This window comes from Peromyscus californicus, unplaced genomic scaffold, assembly GCF_007827085.1.
Source record: "Peromyscus californicus insignis strain IS unplaced genomic scaffold, ASM782708v3 Scaffold_2__1_contigs__length_46816999, whole genome shotgun sequence".
Classification (NCBI taxonomy): domain Eukaryota; kingdom Metazoa; phylum Chordata; class Mammalia; order Rodentia; family Cricetidae; genus Peromyscus; species Peromyscus californicus.
In genome coordinates this window covers 5,423,789-5,441,915 of record NW_026294540.1, presented here as the reverse complement: position 1 = coordinate 5,441,915, position 18,127 = coordinate 5,423,789, and the positions used below count along the sequence as shown (strand labels likewise).

General features: G+C 49.2%; 1 protein-coding gene and 1 long non-coding RNA gene across 2 annotated transcripts; one reads left to right on the top strand and one right to left on the bottom strand.

The window, feature by feature from the left end:
• Positions 1-7,786: 7,786 nt before the first annotated feature.
• LOC128120889 (uncharacterized) lies at positions 7,787-14,996 on the bottom strand. The gene is made up of 3 exons (XR_008221978.1): positions 10,334-14,996; positions 9,561-9,667; positions 7,787-9,465 (listed from the first exon to the last, which is right to left on the bottom strand). It is a non-coding gene; the product is annotated as an uncharacterized LOC128120889 (long non-coding RNA).
• A 136-nt stretch (positions 14,997-15,132) lies between these two features.
• Positions 15,133-17,569, top strand: Dynll1 (dynein light chain LC8-type 1). The gene is made up of 3 exons (XM_052755120.1): positions 15,133-15,256; positions 15,451-15,588; positions 17,153-17,569. Exons 2-3 carry the CDS (start codon positions 15,457-15,459, stop codon positions 17,288-17,290), a joined length of 270 nt encoding a protein of 89 aa, XP_052611080.1. The 5' UTR covers positions 15,133-15,256; positions 15,451-15,456; the 3' UTR covers positions 17,291-17,569.
• The last annotated feature ends 558 nt before the right edge of the window (positions 17,570-18,127 follow it).

Here is an 18,127-nt window from a genome sequence, read left to right as displayed (position 1 = left end):
TGGGTTAGATTCTAATGTGTAAGTCTTAAGTATTTCAGCTACTCAGTAGAAGGCGGCGTGAGTTGCCTTTACCATACAAATGTTTATTGTGTATCTCTGAATAGGATGATTGTACAGGGGACTCGATGCCTAGACTGGAGGTGTGGGGGTGGAAGGAGCCTGATTGGAGTCTGCTCTCAGAGTCTGCAGAGGGGGCAGTGAATAGCAAAAGGGCACTTGTCTGGAAGCCAGAGAGAGCAAAATCAAACTGACCAAAAGTCTAGGGCAGGGAGAGCTCAGTGTTATTAAGAATGCGTATTAGTAACTGATCCACTCCAAACTGGAAGAAACCTTAGGGTCCATCTAGAGAGGGCTTGGTAAATGGGAAGTGTGTGGACCTCAAAAAGACCAGGGCCACACATGCACATGTGAGAAGATGTCCAGTGTATTTATGGAAGTCTCTTTGCACTGTTAGATGCTGGGGACCCAGTAGAGGGGAGGGAGTGCACGTTCCCTGGAGAGGGCCCCATCTGTCTCCACGTGCTTACCTTGGCATTCCTAAGTTGTCTCCAACAGCTTCTCCCCATGGCCTGCCCCTCCCTCCCAGCTTCTCTAAGTGACTGTGCTGGACGCCTGTGCCTTCATTCTGGGCCTCTGCTGTTAATCGAGGAGCCATCTCTCCAGCCCTTGATGGAACAGTCTCGATGGGCTTACACAGTTTGGTTATGGCAGATTGCTTTCCTTGTTCAAGGTCTAGGGGCTGGGGGAATGTGATTCACTCAGGAGTAGAATGCTGGCTTAGGATGCATGAAGCCCTGGGTTGGACACCCCACCCCCACCCCACCCCCACCCCACCCCCACCCCCACCCCGCACTGGGTACGCCTGTTGTCCTGCTAAGCATTAACTATCAACTCGACATAGCCTAGAATCACCTGGAAAAGTCTTGGGTAATTTTCTTTGTCAGGTTGGCCTGTGGACACGTCTCTAAGGGATTATCCTGTCTTACAAGGAATATTTGTTAATTTTATGTGTATGTGTGCCAGAATGTATGTGTATGCATTATGTGAGTGCAAGGGCCTGCGGATGCCAGAAGGTGGCAGCAGACGCCCTGGAGCTGAATGTAGAGCCACTTGTGAGCTGCAGAACTGAACCCAAGTGCATGCTTTTAACCACTGACCCTCCTTGTTAACCCCCAGGGATGTCTTGGTTGTCTTGAATAGGAGGGCCCTGCCCACTGTTGGTGGCATCATTTCCTGGGCAGGTGGTCCTGGGTTGTATATGGAAGTTAGCTAAGCCTGAAGGAGTGAGCCAGCAAGCAGTGTCCCTCCGTGGTTTCTCCTTCACATTTCTAACGTGTTCTTCCTGTAGATGGTGACCTTGCCTCCCTCAAGGATGGACTGTATGTAAACTGTAGATGGAATGACTCCTCCCTCCCCTAAGTTGCTTTGGGTCAGAGTGTTTCAGCACTGTAACTGAGAAGAAACCACACCACCAGGAATGATGGCACACACCTGTAACCCCAGCCCTCAAGAGGGAGAGGACAGAACAGGCGGGGGCTGAGATCATCCTCAACTCCATGGAGGATTTGAGGCCAGCCTGGGCTATGTGAGAGCCTGTCCAAAAAAGCAAATAAACCCAAGGGCTGGTCATCCATGGCAAGCTGATGAGACCCTGTATCCAAAAAAAAAAAAAAAAAAAAAAAAAAAAAAAAAAAAATACAAAAGGGCTGCAGTTATACCCCAGTGGGAGGGCATTGGAGGGCATTTGCCTCTGTACTAAAAAAGAAAAATATACTGTAGGGAGTTTCAGGAAGGACTTCTTTTTTAAGGTTTTATTTTATGCGTCTGAGTGTTTCTGCCTGAATATATGTCTGTGCACCATGCACATGTCTGGTGCCCGAGGAGATAAAAAGAGAGCATCAGATCCCTTGGAACTGGAGTTACAGTTGTGAGCTGCCACGTAAGTGCTGGGAATTGAACCCACATCCTCTGCAAGAATTTCCAGTGCTTTTAGCCACTGAGGCATCTCTCCAGCCCCCACTTTTGTAATTTTTAATAGAAAAGAAAAGGTGTTAGGAAAGAAAACTGGTTAAAACCCCAATAAATATTCCATACGTAGAACGGCCATGGCATTGAACCTGAGAATCACCCCAGCTGGCTGCACTAATTACATTATTTTACTTTATGGCCACGTTTAAAATGGAGGGTCTAACTAGCCGTGGCAGCATACGTTTGTAATCCCAGTACTCAGGGGGCTAAAGCAGGAGAATCTCAAGTTTGAGGTGATGTGTGACACTATTGTTGGGGACACATGAGCCAACATCAACTCACCCCACACATGGAACTGACCACAGACCGAAGTGAGAACTCCGTGAAGTCCAGCTGGGGACCTAGTGTGTTTTATTGGGGTTATGTTTAGGAGTATGAGTGAGGGGTTATTTACAGGAGCAGAAACGACTCGCAGACAGCTGCATCACCAGAGCCCACCAAGGGGCTGAGAGCTCATCAAAGCTGGGAGTCAGTGTGTACGCAGCCTGCGGGCAGCTTGGCAAGTTGGAGAGTGTCCTTTTTCTTTTTCTTTTCTTTTCTTTTTTTTTTTTTTTTTTTTTTTTTTTTTTTTTGGTTTTTCGAGACAGGGTTTCTCTGTGTAGCTTTGCGCCTTTTCCTGGAACTCACTTGGTAGCCCAGGCTGGCCTCGAACTCACAGAGATCCGCCTGGCTCTGCCTCCCGAGTGCTGGGATTAAAGGCGTGCGCCACCACCGCCCGGCTCAGAGTGTCCTTTTTCCAGGTAGCTCAGTTGGCCTCAGCTTGCTCTACACAGCTCAGCTCTTCTGAGAGCAGTCTTTCAGTTCTCACAGCTTCCTTATGCTTGGGAGGGAGGGGCCCAGTGAGTCTGGTCAGTTTCAAGGACTTGCTGAAGCTCTGAGTTGGTACTTGCTGAGTTTAAGGAGTTCCCTGTTGGATGGAGTGTTCCACCTCCCATTAGAACATCCTGTGTCTTTTTGTTTTGTTTTGTTTTGTTTTTTTGAGACAGGGTTTCTCTGTGTAGTTTTGGTGCCTGTCCTGGGTCTCGTTCTGTAGACCAGGCTGGCCTCGAAATCACAGAGATCCTCTTGGCTCTGCCTCCCGAGTGCTGGGATTAAAGGATTAAAGGCGTGCGCAACCACCGCCTGGTGAACACCCTGTGTCTTAAAGAGCTAATTGCTACCCAATATCGGGGAGCCTGGGCCAGACAGCAAGACTGTTTTAAAAAATTGAGTAAAAATAAATACAGTAGAGGAACTGAGAGAATGAGACCAGAACCTCCATGGCGTACCAGCTGCCCTCTTGGACTCTAATGGCCCACTCTCCTCTTCTGAACCACTCGCTGTGGCCTCTTAGAACCATGGGTAGTTGAAGATGGAGGCCACATATCTTATTCAGACTCACAAGACCCCAAGTCTCACTGATGTCAGCCTCTGTCCTCATCTCTCTCAACAGTGCACGCGCGCGCACACACACACACACACACACACACACACACACAGGGAGTTACTGTGCCTTATTCAGCTATCACCTTTCACCTTCAGGCCTTTGGGTATGCCGTTCCATCCAGAAGGTTCCTGTACTCCCCCAGCCTGCTTCCTTGCTCCCATTGCTCCTCGAGAGAGAGAGACTTCCTAGAGCAGCCTTCCTTGCCTCCCAGGGTGGAGCAGAACCCTCGCTGTTGGCTTTCACACTAGCCTGTCCTCTCCATTGCCTCTGCCAGTGACAACCACATCCTGTGCACACCCGTGGCCAGTTGCTGCTCCCTCCCTACGGAAGGGACTGTTCGGTCTTGTTCTTTCTCGTTCTGGATGCCTAGGTGGGAAGCTTATCCCGAGATGTTGTAAAGAATAAAGCTGGGCGTGGTGTCCCATGCAGCAGTTAGGAGGTGGAGGCGGGAAGATAAAGGGTTAGAGGCCGTGGCTGATGAGATGGCTCAGCTGTAAAGGTGCTTGCTATCAGGCCTGATGACTTGAGTTTCATCCCCAGGTTCCATGTGGTAGAGAGAGAGAATCAGCTCACCCACGCTATCTAAGCTCTTGACATGCACTGTCACACATATATGCTGTGTACATGTGCCATGCATGTGCGTGCGCGTGCACGCGCGCGCGCACACACACACACAAATCATAACACTTCTTTTTTTTAAAAAAGTGGGTGTGTTCAGGAGGCAGAGGCAGGAGGATCTCTGTGAGTTTGAGGCCACCCTTTTTCACATAGTTCCAGACCAGCCAGAGCTACCTAGTGAAACTCAGTCTCAAAAAAAAGTGGGGGGGGGGGCGGCGCTGAAGAGATGGCCCAGTAGTTTAGAGCACTGGCTGTTCTTCCAGAGGACCTGGGTTCAATTCCCACTACCACACCTGCCTGTAACTCCAGTCCTGGAGGATCTGACACCCTCACACAGATATACATGCAGACAAAACACCAATGCACATAAAATAAAAATAATTAAAAACAAAAAACAAAAGAGCTGGGCAGCGGTGGCACACACCTTTAATCTCAGCACTCAGGAGGCAGAGGCAGGCGGATCTCTGTGAGTTCGAGGCCAGCCTGGTCAATAGAGCAAGATCCAGGAAAGGCACTAAAACTACATGGAGAAACCCTGTCTCAAAAAACAAAACAAAGTAAATAAATAAAATAAACAATAAAAATTAAAGAGTTAAAGGCCAGTGTCAGCTACATAGAGGATTCGCAGAGTTCAGGCCAGTTTGCATTACTTGGGACCATATCTTAACAAAAAATAAAGCGTGCAGGGCTGAGAATAAAGCCCAGTGGTTCAACACTTGCCTGCCATGCATGAGCCTGGAGTTCAGTTTCCAGCACCACCACCGAAAAGTAAAGGATCATTAGGACTGCGTGGTGGGGTGCACTCTGGAGGCCCATCATCTAAATAAGGTCGGCACTCAGGCAGGGGAAACGAATCAGGAAGAAATGGAGTTTCTTTTGGACAGGTACCAAGTGAAGTTGAGCTGTATCCTGCACTTGCTCGGGCCGTGTCTGAGATAACAGAATACTGTGGGTTGAGTCAGCGCCGCCTCCGTCTGCGAACTCCTCCCTTGGTGATCTCATCCAGGCCCATGGTTTAAATGTCTGCGATAAGCTGGTGACTCCCCGGATTATAGCTCTGGCCTGGACATCTTCCCAGAGCTCACACGTCCAACTGCACACTTGACACTTCACGGGGAACTCTAAGAAGCGTCTCCAACTGCACGTGGTGAAGCAGAACTTGCTTCCTCGTCTCGGCTTCTTATTGTCCAGGCCGCATAGCCGAAGCTATCTTTTTATTTCTTTTATTTAGGGTCTCACTGTGTTACCCAGGCTAGTCTCAAACTCATCATGGGCACAAGTGATCCCATGTTGTCTCATTAGCAGCAGCAGCTGGGACTACAGGTATGACCCACATGCCCAGCTGGAGTCATCTCTGAGGTCTCTGTTTCTCTTATGGTAGGCACACACTACAGCTTATCAGCAAGTCAGCTCCACCCTCAAGTACAGCCAGAATCTCCTCTCATCCCACCTGTCACTGATGCCCTGGTCCAAGTAAGTCACCATCACCTCGTTTTGTTTGAGACAAGGTGTCACTTAGCTCAGGCTGGCCCCAAAAGCTGTGACCCTGATCTGCCTCCACTTAAGTGCTAGAATTACAAGCATGCCCTCACAGTGAGTTTTCACTTTTTTTCTACTTTATTTTTATTCATTATATTTACTCGTCTGTTTATCAAAAGGGTTTTTTAAATTATATATGTATGTGTTTGGGTTGTGGGGGGTATGTCATGTACAGATGCCTGCTGCAGAAGTTCCAAGAGGGCATCAGATCCCCTGGAGCTGGAGATACAGGCAGCTGCCTCAAGTCCCCTGAAAGCTAGGAATGGCTCTCAGATCCTCTGCAAGAGGAGTATGCACTCTTAAGCCCTGAGCCATCTCTCCAGCCCTGAGTCTGTATGTGTGTATGTGTGTGTGTGTGTGTGTGTGTGTGTGTGTGTGTGTGTGTGTGTGTGTGTGTGTGTGTGTGTGTATTCTATGTTCTTCTGCTAGAATACAAGTTGGAGGACACAGATTCTTGCTTCCTAGGGCCTCACACATGTTCTCTGCAATGTTAATGCGCTCTAGCCTTAGATTTCTTTCCCTTTTCTTGTCTTAAGGGTCTTCCTCTGTAGCCCAAGCTTACCTCAGATTTATGCTTAATCTTCCTGCCTTAGCTTGCCAGGTGCTGTGATGAAGGACAAGCCACCGTGTCCAGCAGTTCTCTTGCATTTCTGCAGCCCAGAGAAGAGTGCCTGGTGCCAAGTTCTCTTTAGACAACTCCCAGTCATCCTGATTGAAGGTCTTAGGAACTATTAAATTCTAGAGTCAGATTTTCTCTCACTGAATCAGAATGGAGATGCCAGAATCAGATTCCAAGTACCTATTCCTTTGTTTAGAGTCCTAGAATAATTAGGTTGACTGAGGAGCACTTTGCATATAATTAGAGAGTAATACTGAGGTCACCCATTAAGTCATCTGGCCCCCAGGCTCCTCCCGTAGACTACAGGTTCCTCCCATAGCCAGTACTGAAGTTAATGGGATCTGTGGGCATTGTCTTCACTGAAGTGAGAAGGCCCAGCCTATTCTGGGCAACACCATCCCCTACGCAGGGGTCCTAAGCTGCGAGTGGAAGAATCAAGCTGAACAGTCGCCCAAGCAAGCATGCGCACACCTCTGTGATCTGACTTGACTTCCCTGGAATCATACAATGAATAAACCCTTTCCTGATAACTGGTTACTTTATCACAGCAACAGAAATGCACCTAGAGCAGCCTGCCTGCTCTGTGGCCTGTGCATGGGGACAGGGTGAGATCTGTAATAGTAACATTCAGACTCAGTCCACATCGTGTGAAGTGATTTTTATGTTGTTTGAGCCAAGGTTTCACACAGCACAGGCTGACTTTGAACTCCTGATCCTCCTGTCTCCAGCTCTTCAGTGCTGAGGTTTCAGTCATGCAGTCACCAAACCTGGCTGTAAGACCTGTTTCCTAGACAGTCAGTGCTGCATACCTTTAGTCCCAGCAACGAGGTGGCAGAGACAGGCAGATCTTTGTGAGTTCAAGGCCAGCCTGGTCTACATAGTGAGTTCAGAACAGCCAGAGGTGCATAGTGAGACCCTGTCTCAAAAGGGGGGGGGCACCCTTTTTTTTCTTACTGTGTGTGCATGTATTTGTGGGGGTCAGAGTTTGCAGGAGTTTTTGTTGTTGTTGTTTGTTTTGTTTTGTTTTGTTTTTGAGACAGGGTTTCACTGTGTAGTCCTGGTTGTCCTGGAACTCACTCTGTAGACCAGGCTGGCCTCGAACTCAGAGATCCATCTGCTTCTGCCTCCTGCGTGCTGGGATTAAAGGCGTGCACCACCATGCCAGGCAGGAGTTGACTTTTTTTGCTACTTCAACTTAATTTTTCTGAAGCTGAGGATCAAACCCAGGGCCTTGCACTTGCTAGGCAAGTGTTCTACTACTGAGCTAAATCCCTGGCCATTCTCCACTTTATTTAGAAACAGGATTTCTCACTAAACTTGGAGCTTATCGATTTTACTAGGTTAGCTGGTCAACAGGCTCCAGGATCCACACAGCTCTGTCTCCCCAGTGTTAGATTTATTTGTGCCTGGCTTTTATGAAGGTGCTGGGGGATCTGAACCCAGCACTGGGGGAGGGAGGAGAATTTTGAGCTAAAGGCCCACCTGAACTAACACTTCTCAAAATATTTTTTTTTCTTTTTTTGAAACAGGGTCTCTCTACATAGCCCTGCATCTCCTGGAACTCACTATGTAGAACAGGCTAGCCTTGAAATCACAGAAATCTGCCAGTCTCTGCCTCCCCAGTTCCAGGATTAAAGCTGTGTGCCATCATACTTAACTAAATTTAAAAAAAAATAAAGATACATTTACTGAGTTGAGAAGATAGATTAGTGGCAGAATATTCACTCAGCATTCCAATACCCTGGTTTGAAAATTCTCACCGACAAAACAGAGCGGGCGAGATGGTTCGGTGGGTAAAGGTGCCTGCCGCCAAGTCTCATGACCGGAGTTCCATCCGAGACCTACGTGGTGGAAGGAGAGAACCGCCTGACCCCTGAAAGCAGTTCTCTGACTTCGATGCACATTACAGCAACCATGCACACACACACACACACACACACACACACACACACACACACACACACACACACACAAATGTAATTATTACCAGGCGGTGCTTACACACGCCATTAATCCCAGCTCTCGGGAGGCAGAGGCAGGCGGATCTCCTTGAGTTAGAGGCCAGCCTGGTCTACAGAGCGAGTTCCAGGACAGCCACAGCAGTTACACAGAGAGATCCTGTCTCGAGAAACAAACAAACAAAGGAAATACACAAATTAAAAGTAGATAACTGAAATAATTTGGGGTTGGGGATATAGTGAATTGGTAGAATGCTCATCCAACATGCGTGAAGCACTGAGTTCAATTCCCGGCAGCACATGAACTGAGCATGGCAGCTGCCTATGAGCCTAGCACCTAAACACAAGTTTGTGGCCAGCCTCGGCTACATAAGACCCTGACTTAAAAAAAATTAAAATAAACTTCTTAAAATATAAAGAGAGCTTAGAAGAAAATAGTGACTGTTAAATTACTATCCCAGGCTACATAGTGAGACAGTATTTAAAAAAAGAAAATTATTTTTATGGGAGGAAGGGGTTACACAGATCATGTATGGACGTCAGAGAACAACTGGAGTCAGCTTCTGCAATTTAGGTTCCAGGACTCGAACTCGGGTCACCAGGCTGGTGGCAGGCACTTTTCCCTGCCGAGCTGGCTCTCTCTCAAGCCACCCACCGCCTCCTTTTGGAGACAGGGTCTTGCTATGTAGCTCTGGCTAGCTCCAAATTTTAGGGAATCCTTCTGCCTCGGGCTCTCTGGTGCTGGGATTATAGCTGTGCACACCGAGCACAGATGGAAAGGCTTTTGACTCGTGAGTTCCGATCAGTCCAGCGTGGCCGGGAAAGCTGGGCAGACGGGGCTGGCTGTCCACGTCACAGTGCCTGGCAGCAGGGGCTCGCTGTCGGTGCTGCCTGCCTTCTTGTTTTCTTTCTTTTCTCTTAACTGGGGTTAACCCAAGGCCTTTCACATGATAGGCAGGTTCCACCTAAAAAAGGTACATCCCCAGCCCCGTCTCCCCCTTTTAAATTCCACTGAGGCCTGTGCAGTGGAGCAACCATATGGAGTGGGTTCTGTCCTTGGGGTTCATCTTCTCTGGGCACACCTTCACACACGCGGAGTTGTCCTTTACTAATGTCCCATGCCTTCCTCTGTCCAATCAGACGACATAATCACAAAGAGGTGTCACTCGCCTTTAGTCCCAGCACTCGGAAGGCAGAGGCGGGCAGATCTCTGTGAGTTTGAGACCAGGTCTACAAAGTGAGATCCAGGACAGCCAAGGCTGCCACACAGAGAAACCCTGTCTCAGAAAACCACAATAAATAAATAATAAGTAAGTAAATAAATAAATCACAAATGAGACTAGAGAGGTTGCCCAGCAACTAGAGCACCTACCTGCTGCTTTGGCAGAGGACCTGGGTTCTGTTCCCAGCACCCATATTAGGCAGCTGACAAATGCCTATAATTCCAGCCCCAGATGTTCCGACTCCCTCTTCTGGATTCTTTGAGCACCCACATACGTGCACATACAAACAGACACACATATAAAAATAAAAACTGAATAAAAGAATCACAAATAATAATAAAGGTAGTGGTTATACAAAGCACATCCTGAGAGTGATTTAGGAGCTCTGTGTGGTGGGCTCTGGGGGGTTACTCTAGCACCCCCAGCAGTTCCAGGGGATCCGGGTCTGTCTCAGTCTGACAAGATGGCTCGAATAACCCAGAGCAGAAGCCTTTTGAGCCTCTGCTTTCTCCTTTTTCCCTGTGGAGCCCCTCTTGATGCCAATGGAAACTGTACCAGAACCAACATGGTGGTGTAAGCACTTCCATTAACACTTGAAAGGTAGAAGCAGGAAAATCAGGAGTTCAAGGCCATCCTAGCTATTTATAGGAAGTGTGAGGCCAGACTGAGCTACATGAGACTCTGTCTCGAAAAGAAAACAAGAAGAAAATGACAATGAAAAACCTATACCAGGGGGCTGGAGAGATGGCTCAGCAGTTAAGAGCACTGACTGCTCTTCCAGAAGTCCTAGGTTCAATTCCCAGCACCCACATGGCAGCTCACAGCTGTCGGTAACGCCAAGATCTGACACCCTCACACAGACATACATGCAGGCAAAACACCAAAGCAAGTAAAGTAAAAATAAATTTGAGTTTTTAAAAACCTGTCTGAGATTCCATCTTCATGTGGCTATTGGTGTGGCCATTCGTTCATTCAGGATTCATTCAGTAAACATCGTGTGCCAGGTAGTATAGTCCATTTGCTCCCAGGAAAGTATGAATCTCCTGGTACCTAAGGATAAGCCCTGGATTTGGTGTCAAACTCCAAAAGAGGTTATGGATTGGAGACTCACATGCTGTACTATTCAGTGCTTAAATAATTGTAAACAACATTTATAAATGGAGCTCTTTCCTGTGGAAATGATCCAGATCACTGATCTCTCTTTGAAATCATTAGAATTAGTGATGGGCCAGCATTCTGAGAAAGCAACATTACCTCCTCCTCCTCCTGTTCTTGCAGAGGACCGGTTCAGTTCTTAGCATCTGCACTGGGTGGCTAATAACAGCCCATTACCCCGGCTCCAGGGTCTGATACCCTCTTCCGGCCTCCGTGTCCACTTGTACACACAGACACGAACACATGTACACATCTTTCTTAAAAAGATGGTACTGGGGCAGGGATGTCCCTTAGTCAGTGGAGTGTTTGCCTAGCATGCACCAGGATTACCAGCACTGGATAGAGTGGGCATAGTGATACATGCTTGTAATCCCAGCGCTTGGAAGACAGGGGCAGGAGGATCAAAAATTCAAGACAATCTTTGATACATAGCAAGTTTGAGGTTAGCCTGGGTTGAGACCCAGTCTCAAAAAAGAAGGAGCTGGGTTAGGGATATGGCTCATTGGTTAAGAGAGCTTGCTGCGAAAACATGGGGAGCAGAATCTGAATCAGCAGTCACATGTAAAGCCATGTATGGTCCTACATGCCTATAACCCTAAAAATGAGTAGGACAGAGACAGGAAGGATGCAGGGCATTTCTGGCTTCCAGCACAGCTGAAAAAAAAAATGAGCCCCAGGTTCAGTGAGAGACCCGATCTCAAAGGAGTAAGTTTGGCCACACACAAAAGAAAATAGATTTTCCAAGCCACACATGGTGGCCTTGGCCTATAGTCCAGCATTTAGAAGGCAAGGCAGGAGGACTTCAGCTCCAGGCCAGCCACAGCTTAACTAAGAAGACTTTTTTTATTTCCTTTCAAGACAGGGTTTCTCTGTGTAACAGCTCTGGCTGTCCTGGAGCTCACTTTGTAGACCAGGCTAGCCTTGAACTCACAGAGATCAGCCTGCCTCTGCCTCCCGAGTGCTGGGATTAAAGGTGTGCGCCACTACTGCCCGCTCAGAAGACCTTCTTTAAAGAAAAAGAAAAGTGGGGTGTGATGGTGCATGCCTTTAATCTCAGCGCTCAGGATGCAGAGGCAGGAGGATCTCTGTAAGTTCAAGGCCGGGAGCTCCACAGTTAGACCCTGTCTCAAGAAGAAAAGTACAATAAAAAAGGAAGTCAACATATTTCATACCTTCCGCTCCTAAATTTTCTAAAAGTATTGTTTTGGCGTGTGGGGGTAGTGCTCATACACCATGCCTCACTTGTAGAGGTCAGAAGACCACATTCTGGAGTTGGCTTTCTCTTCCCGCCTGTCCCGCATTTAGAGATCAAATTCAGGCTGTGAGTTTGCACAGCCAGCTCATTCACTTGCAGCCATCTTGCTGCCCCTCTTACATCTCCTGATCTCATATATGTGTGTGTAGTGGGGGGTCATAAGACCTAGTGGTTTTAAAATTTCAGTCATATTTACTGAGTACCGAGGAAAACCTGTAAGGGTTCCACCACTGAGCTACTACACCCCTAAGCCCAGACAGTGACTTGAATGCAGAAGGTGGAACCGGGGACAGAAGAGGCAGCAACAGGTAGACGTTGAGCAGAAAGGCAATGCACAAGCTAATCCCGCTGGAGGAATACGTGAGGCAGATATCATGGAGGAAATCTAAGCATTATCGGACTTACGAGCACGGTGGTGATGGAGGCAAGCAGAGGAGTTCAGGGGAAGGACACACTGGAGCTGTCCTCTAATGAGACAGGGCTGGGAAAATGGCTCGGCTGGCAGAGCAGTTGCCTGGTATGCACAGGCCCTGGGTCCAACTCCTTGTACCCCATAAAACTGGCTGCGGTGGCACGTGCCTGAAATCCCAGCACTTGAGATGTGGGAGCAGGAAGATCAGGAGTTCAAAGTCATCCTCGGCTACATAGCTTTGCTAAGTCGGTAAATAAAGAGGGTCTCCTTGGGGCTGGAAAGATGGATCAGCAGTTAAGAGCACTGGTTGTTCTGAGGAGCCAGGTTCACTTCTCAGCACCCCCACACACAGCAGTTTACAAGTGTCTGAATTTCAGACCCAGGGGATCCAATGCCCTCTTCTAGCCTCGGTGGGCATCAGGCACAAATGTGGTGCACAGATACACCAACAACCAAAACACCCATAAGCATTAAAGAGAGAGAAAGGAAAAGGGTCTCAGACACAGCAGTTATGAGGGGTACTAAGACAGTGACTGTAAGTGCTGAACTTGGTGATCAGCACCCACTCACTGCTGCTGCTATTCCTACCTCCTCTTCTTTATTTGACTAGGGAGAGTTGAGACAGAGTCTCATGGAGCCCAGGCTGGCCTTGGAACCATCCATCCAAAGTTGGCCATGAATGTCTGATCCTCCTGGCCCCATCTCCCAAGTGCTCTGAGATTACATGTGCCTGACTCCCTCCCCTTAGCCTGCTAGGGATCAATTATGTGGCCTCTGGCCTCACTCACACTTAAGCAAGTGCTGTGCCGCCTGAGCAAGAGCCCAGTTCTCTGTTATTTTTGTTATTTACTTTGCAGTGCTCAAGACTGAAGATGAGGGCTCATGCGCTAGGCAAACACTACCACCACCTACGCCTCCGGTCCTACTTTGTTTGCTTTAGATACTCAGCTCTTTGATGTAAACAAGACCAAGCCACAGATCAGAGAAAAACATGAATGTATCAGCCGAGCAGCTCAGATTCTGGGGTTGTCAGTAATGCCACGGTTCTGAGTGGGAGGCCAAAGCTAGTAAACACACCGACCGGTCTCATTTGACAAACCCACTTCTTTCTCAATATTAATTCCTCAAGTCCCCAGTCCTGCCATTGGAAATACGGAGCTGGAATGGCTTCGTGGGCCTTTTAGCTAAGATCAAAGAGGGAGCTGGGAGAAGCCTTTGACTGATAGACATACACTTACACTGTAAGCGAGGAAGTCCTCGTTAGTCTCATCATTTTCTCTTGGGAGGGGTGGGCCTCTGGGTAATTTAGTGTAAAAGGGTTCTAGGTTAGCCCTGTGTGGTGGCGACTGTCTTTAATCCCAGCACTCTGGAGGCAGAGTCAAGTGGATCTTTGGGGTTTGAGGCCCGGAGCTACACACATGACAGACACTGTACAAATGCACAAAGGTAAGCAGGAAACTTGAAGTTATACAACCCAAAAATCATTTATGGAGTTTCAAAAATGTATTCACAGGTATTGAAGGTTTGATGGCTCCACGCTAGTGATTGGTAGGATTCATTCAGCACTCTAAGCCGTCCGTGACTGTGCTGAGAATCTGCAAGAACATCTAGTGCTCCCACACACCTACCAAGCGATTTCCTTTTATATTTAGTCCCCCACTACAAATAGAAAGAAACAAGCCAGGTTCCAACAGTGCTGGGATTCAACTCCGCTCCCTACCACCTTGTTTTTGACTACCTTTTTGTTTTGTTTTGTTTTTGAGGCACTGGGTATCAAACTCAGGATACGATGCATGTTAGGTACGAGCTCTGCCATCAGCCTATTATAGGGACCTTATTTATTTATTTATCAAGTGACTTATTTAGGTACCACTCACTAGTCATCAATGTACCTATGCCACAGAAGACACCTTTGAGGATCACTTTTTTTTGTCCATTTTCCCCCAAATGGACAACCTACCTGAGCAGGAAGCCTCACCTGTACACACCCTACACCCACCCACATTCAAACTCCTGAAGTCTGCACTGCCTGGCAGACAGACTCGACCTCCTGGGGATGATTCCTGTGCCGAAACTCTCCTTCAATCCTGAGGCTACCACCATGCATACAGTTTTCTAGGGCAGGACCAGCTACATAGGGACTACAGTATGAAATAAACATGTAGTGCCAGGTTATAAAATTAGGAATTTACCCTGGATGGTGATGGAGCGCGGGGAGGCCAAGCCAGGAGAACTGCGAATTTCAGGCCGGCCTGAGCTACCTAGGGAGACCCTGCTAGGGTGAGGTGGGGAGGACACGAACACAAAAACCAAAAATAACGAAAACAGGGTCATCGCACTTGCCTCTCACGCCCAAGGCCTCCTCAGACACGCATGCACGCACGCACAAAGGTCAGGAATGAGACAGCAGAGCTTGAAACCAAGCCCTACGACCCTTAGGGCAACTGAATCGGTGGCCCGCCCGTGCTTTGCAGAACCTTTCGAGGCCAGAGGCCACTTGTCAAAAGTGTGCTGACCCCGGGTGGGGGTGGAAGTGGGCGGCGACTCCCCGTCTTCTGGAAACTGCGGCTACTAGAACATTCCCTGGGCTAACCTCGGTGGGCTCCGGTAGGCCCGCCCTCGCCCCCTTCCAGGCAGCTGGGTGGTCCGGGAACCAGCCTCCCCACCCGGGCTCCGCCTTCAGGGTGTGTGGGCCTGCACGCGTGCGGCGCATCGCCCGGGCAACCGACGCCGAGCGCGGTGCATTGTGGTCTGCAACAAAATGCAGGAGAAAGATCCTGAAGGAACCATTGAATCCCTGGGCCAATAGGAAGCGGCTGTTGGCCGCACTCAGCCAATAGCGACGTGCGCCGGGGGCGGGGCCGCGGGCCGCAGGGCGGGGCCTCGGGATTAGGCGGCGGCGGCTGGCGTGGGGCTCCTTAGATGCGCCACGGCTTCGGTAGCGACCGGCTCTCCTCAGCTGCCTGAGCGGCGCCAGCACCTTCCCTAGGAGCTCGCAGCAGCCGGCTGGCCCCTGCTTCACGGTGAGACGGGGCTCGGGTCCTCCCCGCCCGGGCACCGGGGCCTGCGGTGCGAGCCGCGGGAGCTGCGCCTGGGAAGCGGGTGGGGGCGTCGTCCTCCCGGGCCGGACGGACGGACGGCTGGCCGGCGGGCCCGGGAGGGCAGCGCGGCCCGCACCCTGCCCCTTCCTTAGCTCTCCCTGCGCCTCGTCCCACAGGCGACCATGTGCGACCGGAAGGCGGTGATCAAAAATGCAGACATGTCGGAAGAGATGCAACAGGACTCGGTGGAGTGCGCGACCCAGGCGTTGGAGAAGTACAACATAGAGAAGGATATTGCGGCCCATATCAAGAAGGTGAGGACCCGGCACCGCGTACTTCCTTCTCCTCCCCCCGCGATCCCGCGGTCCCCGGGCGCTCGGCAGTTTTCCCGCGGCCCCCCGGGCGACTCGGTGTAGACAGTTCTAGAAAGGACGCGCGAATGGATGTTGCGTTCCTCTTGGGAAGACCAGACCCTCAACGCCCGAAGTTGTTTTTTTATTTTTTTAAACCCGGGCTCCTTGGGGGAAAGCGCCACCTAGCAACGGTTTCCAAGATCAGGGAGCAGCGAGCAGTTCCCCCCTACTGTAGGATTCCTGCGCCGAGGATCCATCTGGGTGTTTGGGGAGGGGTGGGGTGGGGGGTGCGCTGCGTGGGTGTTTCCAGCCGGGCTAGGAGGAGATTCTTGCCAGCGTTCCAGCCGGGAGTTGTTAGTCGGCAGTTCAGGGAAAGTGGGTGGCAGTGGTGGTTGGGGGCTCGGGTGGAGGCTCGCTCGGTAAATGGCAGTTTGTCGAAAGCTGGCAAGGCGGCCAACTTCTCAAGCTGTGTGTGCTGGAAGGAGAGGAAACTGGGAAAACGAAGCCGTGGGAGGGTTCCAGTGGAGAATGGGAAGATGAAAGACTTCCCATGGAACAGAATGAATACCTTTTTTTTTTTTTTGACAAATGCAGCAGTGTGCGCGTCTAGATTGGAGGAAAGACATTCTGCTTAATAGACGGTGTTCATGCTGCGTGCAGGGTGAAATATAGGAGGAGCCTTAAGGAATTGTACATCTTCTTTGGCCCCCGGTTCGATCCAACTAGTGAGGAAATTAACGTTTCCAGTTGTAGTTGCCCGCTGGGATGGAGGAAGCAGGGAGCAGATGCTAATCTTTAAGACCAAGTAGTGGATTCGGAGAGGAGAGCAATTTTAAAGGATAAAGTCTGGCCGTTAAGCTAGCTGTCAGTCTTTTGCCAGCATTTTATTTTTCAGTCCAGCTTGATTTAGATAATAATTGAGGCATTGTCCTTTAGTCTTTCTGAGGGGGGGCAATTCTGTCTTCCTGGGTTTGGGGTGCACGGTAGGATAGTTAGGAACAACCTGATAAACCACAAGCGCTGATGTCATCTAGCTCCATTGACTATATGAAGTCAGGGTGCACGCCTTTAATCCCAGCAGAGGCAGGCAGATCTCTCTGACATCCAGGCCAAACTGGTCTACATACGGAGTTCCAGGACACGCCCCATCTCAAGAAACCCAAAATAGAACTCCCCTCCCCCAAGAAGTCAGGTGCAATCACTGAAAGAAATGCCTTTGAAAATGTCGATCTGCCTTTGATCTCCTCAGCTCCCATCTCACCTCAGATTGCAAACATGTTTGCAGTCCTGTGCTAGGTAGGTGACTTAGTCAGGGAACATTCTTTTATCCTAAGAATTTGCTGCGTTGTGAGTAGTTCAGTGGTGGAGTGCTTGCCTAGCACGCCCAAGGCCTTGGATTCAGTCCCCAGTGTGAAAACAGTTGCACATGCCTGTGTTTGCCCTCTCTGGTCCTGAGGCTCTGGCCTTTCTAGAAAGTTAACTTTCCAGGTGTACCACTATAATTGTTTGTTTTATTCTTTCCCAGGAGTTTGACAAGAAGTACAACCCCACCTGGCACTGCATTGTGGGGCGGAACTTCGGTAGTTATGTGACACATGAAACCAAACACTTCATCTACTTCTACCTGGGTCAGGTGGCCATTCTTCTGTTCAAATCTGGTTAAAAGCATGGACTGTGCCAAACACCCAGTGATCCATCCAAAAACAAGGACTGCATCCTAAATTCCAAATACCAGAGACTGACTCTTCAGCCTTGCTAAGGGAACACCTCGTTTGAATCTGTTGTGTTTTGTACAGGGCATCATCCTCTGTACGAGTTTGTGGTTATAAAATAATTAGTAAAACAGCTTACATTTGTATTTATTTTCTAGTCCATACTTCTGTACCCCATTTTTTCCTCCCTTAGGCCATTCCTTTAAAAATAAACCTGTTGGAGATGTGTATGTGTGTGTTAGTTTGTTCAAGTAAGATAGGGTTGAAGCAGCTTACCAGTTGACAAATCCCCAGGGCTATAGGGTTGAGGACTCTTCTTTTGTGGGATTAGACATTTAGTGCCCTTGAGATGGAATGCTCAGCTGGCCACATCGGTTTCTCCAGATTATTTGGGCTATTAGCCACAGGTCTAAGGCCCCATCCCTATCACCCCAGCACTCAGGAGGCTTGGGCAGGAGCACTTAGGTTCCAGGGGGCCTGAATTAGAGTGGCCCAGTGTCTCAGGACTTACTCCCTGGGCTGTGCTCAGAAATCAGTGAATGAACCAAAGCTTCACGTAAAGCTGTGGGTCTGGTCACCAAAAGCAACCCCTTACAGGCTGAGAACCAACCCACACTGACCTTTGGGAAGTACAAGATCCCAACAGGGCTCCCTGTTTACATTTTCATGAGGTAAAAGCTTTTTTTTTTTTTTTTTTTTTTTTGGTTTTTCGAGACAGGGTTTCTCTGTGTAGCTTTGCGCCTTTCCTGGGACTTACTTGGTAGCCCAGGCTGGCCTCGAACTCACAG

Coding starts and splice junctions, on each gene's coding strand:
- Dynll1 (XM_052755120.1), top strand. CDS start 15,457: ATGTGCGACCGGAAGGCGGTGATCAAAAATGCAGACATGTCGGAAGAG. Junction 15,589..17,152: donor TTGCGGCCCATATCAAGAAG/GTGAGGACCCGG, acceptor ATTCTTTCCCAG/GAGTTTGACAAGAAGTACAA.